Source organism: Grammomys surdaster, unplaced genomic scaffold (genome assembly GCF_004785775.1).
Source record: "Grammomys surdaster isolate TR1022 unplaced genomic scaffold, NIH_TR_1.0 121388, whole genome shotgun sequence".
Classification (NCBI taxonomy): domain Eukaryota; kingdom Metazoa; phylum Chordata; class Mammalia; order Rodentia; family Muridae; genus Grammomys; species Grammomys surdaster.
This window is the reverse complement of record NW_021617194.1, coordinates 661-3424: the sequence shown is the minus strand read 5'-3', so window position 1 is coordinate 3424 and position 2764 is coordinate 661. Positions and strand designations below refer to the sequence as shown.

The window sequence follows — 2764 nt, the reverse complement described above, 5'->3', positions numbered from 1 at the left end:
GTGAAATAACTTGTGGACAAGAATCCAGAAGAACTTGAACCACTGGGTAGTGGTGTAGACGTGACCAGATATCACTTAGGATCTGTGCTTCCCCCGGGCTATCTGCTCAGCCCACTAGCTCGGGACCCATTCCTCTTGTAGCCTGACCTCCTATATAAGCATGCACAATTGAGGTCTTGAATGCTCTGCCCTCATCACTACTGCCCTCTTTACCTGGAATCCCGAAGCCATGGGGAAGCATCTTCTGCTGTTCCTGTTGGGCCTCTCCTTTGTGGTGGGCTTCCTGCAAGGTGAGATCCTGGCAGATGGTAGGGGCTGATGCTGACAGCAGACAATATGCTGAGTGTATTGGGTTTGGGCAGTGAGGAATAAGATACTAGACTGGACTTACATTTGTAAGTGACTCCACGCCCTTCCTCTCCACATCCCCACATCTTTTCCTTCTCTGCCCTCTGTTGTATACAATTCTTCCTCCTCTTTATCATTGATCTGGTGGTCCTGGTGTCCTTTCTCCTTGTACTTCAGCTCTGCTTCTCAGGTTTTAACAAACTTAAGAGTCTCAATTCCTCCAGCTGGCCTGTGCACAGGCCTAAATTTGCATTGGAAATGATACAGTAAGGTCCTTGATAGGATGCAGATAATGACGTCATGGGGATCGCCTGTCTCAAGCTCCTACAGCAGAGCTCTTGTCTTCCACCCTACAGCCCTGTCCATTTACAGTATTTGAAGTGAGGAAAACTCCTCTTCTTGACCCTTTCCTAGGTTCTTCCCAGGCCCCACCCTGTAGGGCTCAGATCAGGACACATCCAGTTCTTTCCTTAGTCACTGTTTCTTATTCATTGATTATAGCTACAGGCTCAGCTCAGCCTGAACCTGAGCCCTGAATGAACCTCTTACCTTTGATTTTTCCTTTTCAGCTCTGACATGTTGGGACTGTGCCATTTTAAAGTCTGATGGCAATTGTGTGAAAGGAAACACCACCTGTGAGGCTAAAGATGACCAGGAATGTGCTTTACTGGTCGTTTCTAAAGGTGAGTCAAGCCTGGGAGACCTCAAGGTGATCCTGTTTGCCACTGACAAATGAAGTAGCACTTGTTACACTCCTGGGGACAAAGCAGAAACTGTGTGAGGGACTGTGTTTTTTGGGTAAACTCAGGACAAGGTTCCTTTGCACTTTCTACTGCTGTTCTTCTGTTTTGGTCAGATGAGGAAACTGTTTTGAGTGGCATGTGGTCTCTTCATGGTCGTTAGGATATTTCTTGGGGAAATATATCCAGAGATAAAAGAATTTAAACTATAAAATTCCATCAGCAATTTTGGGAGTGGCAGGCATTCCTACAAGCCAGATTACAGGTTGGCTGCTGGTCACTACACTCACTTCAGTATGACTGTCATATATTTCCTCACATGTGTGTACATGGAGCCTGACTAATCATTTACTGAGACTCTGATTTCACAAATGTTTATGTTTACCCTTGGTTGTCTTCTTGTACAGGTGATAATATCCTGTATCGGATACAAGATTGTTCATCCAGGTGCTTAAATAAGACTTTGACTTATCCCCATGTAACACTGAATTTTTCATGTTGTCATGACCAATCACTCTGCAATGAGTTTTAGAGGCCAGGCCGTTTCTTGCTCAATTCTGCTGCGGGTGAGTCCTTACCCTTCCCTGTGCTCTCACAACATCTGTTCCCTGCACCGCCAAGTCCTGACAGCAGCCTGGGATCGACATCTGCTACTGATGTTTCAGCAGTTCAGCTAGGGACAGAGAGATGCTCTCTGCTTCCCACCCCTCAGTGCTTCCCCCTTTTAGATTCTTGTTCCTTCCTTTCCTTCCTCCGTCTTTCCCTCAGTAAGAGACATTTACCACACTTGCCCATTTTCTTTTCTCTGTTACCTTTATCAACACTGGTTTTTATACTAGTGAATATGACAGATCTCACACCCACCCTTTATGAACCTTCAGATTATTGATGCCTCTTCTGCCAAGGTTGCTAGCCAACATTACATAACCTCATTCTTATTCATTGAATGGAAGTCAGATACTATCTGGTTTATCACTACTCTAACTTGAGTAAAGCAGCATAATGCAGCAATGATATATCTTAGTTTATGGCTTCAGAGATTTTCATCCTGATGATAGCATGTAGTGGAACAGAGCTTTTCACATCATGGCATGTAGGACACACAGCTGAGCATAGTGGGAGGAACCAGGACAGGATAGAGCCTGTGAGGCCGCAACTCCAAAGAATGCTTTCTCCTACCCTCACCTGTAACACTCTTAATAATCTATTCAATTTGAATGAATTCATGGCTTAAATCATAAATTTCGTTGGAGACATCATATCCTAATCATGGCTAGAAATGTCACAGACATACCGAGAGTAGTGTTTAAGAAATGTCTTGAATATTCTTGATATAATGATGTTTAAGTTAACATTAACCATCACATAGGCTGAAGTCACCACAGTACCACCGCATCGAATTCTATTTTGTATACACATTGAAAGATTTCCTGGTTGGCTTTACCCCTTGTAAAGTACAGAAATTTGAAGTTGATGTTATTTGCGTCAGTGTTTACCTTTTTCCAGCGCATTGCATACACAACTGAGAAAATACAGACAATATTATCCAGATAAACATGGCTAGTAATGCCATCCCACGCTGCAGAGACATAGCTTGTTTACGTGTTCAGATGTATATTCCAAAGTTTTGAAATCATTCATAAGTTACGATGTGTATTCTCATGTGTTTACATATG

The 2764-nt window shown here is 43.3% G+C and overlaps 1 protein-coding gene across 1 annotated transcript; it reads left to right on the top strand.

Moving 5' to 3' along the window:
* Positions 1-229: 229 nt before the first annotated feature.
* On the top strand, positions 230-1620 carry LOC114636033 (secreted seminal-vesicle Ly-6 protein 1-like). The gene is made up of 3 exons (XM_028784343.1): positions 230-290; positions 918-1031; positions 1496-1620. The coding sequence occupies exons 1-3, from the start codon at positions 230-232 to the stop codon at positions 1618-1620; spliced, it is 300 nt and encodes a 99-aa protein (XP_028640176.1).
* The last annotated feature ends 1144 nt before the right edge of the window (positions 1621-2764 follow it).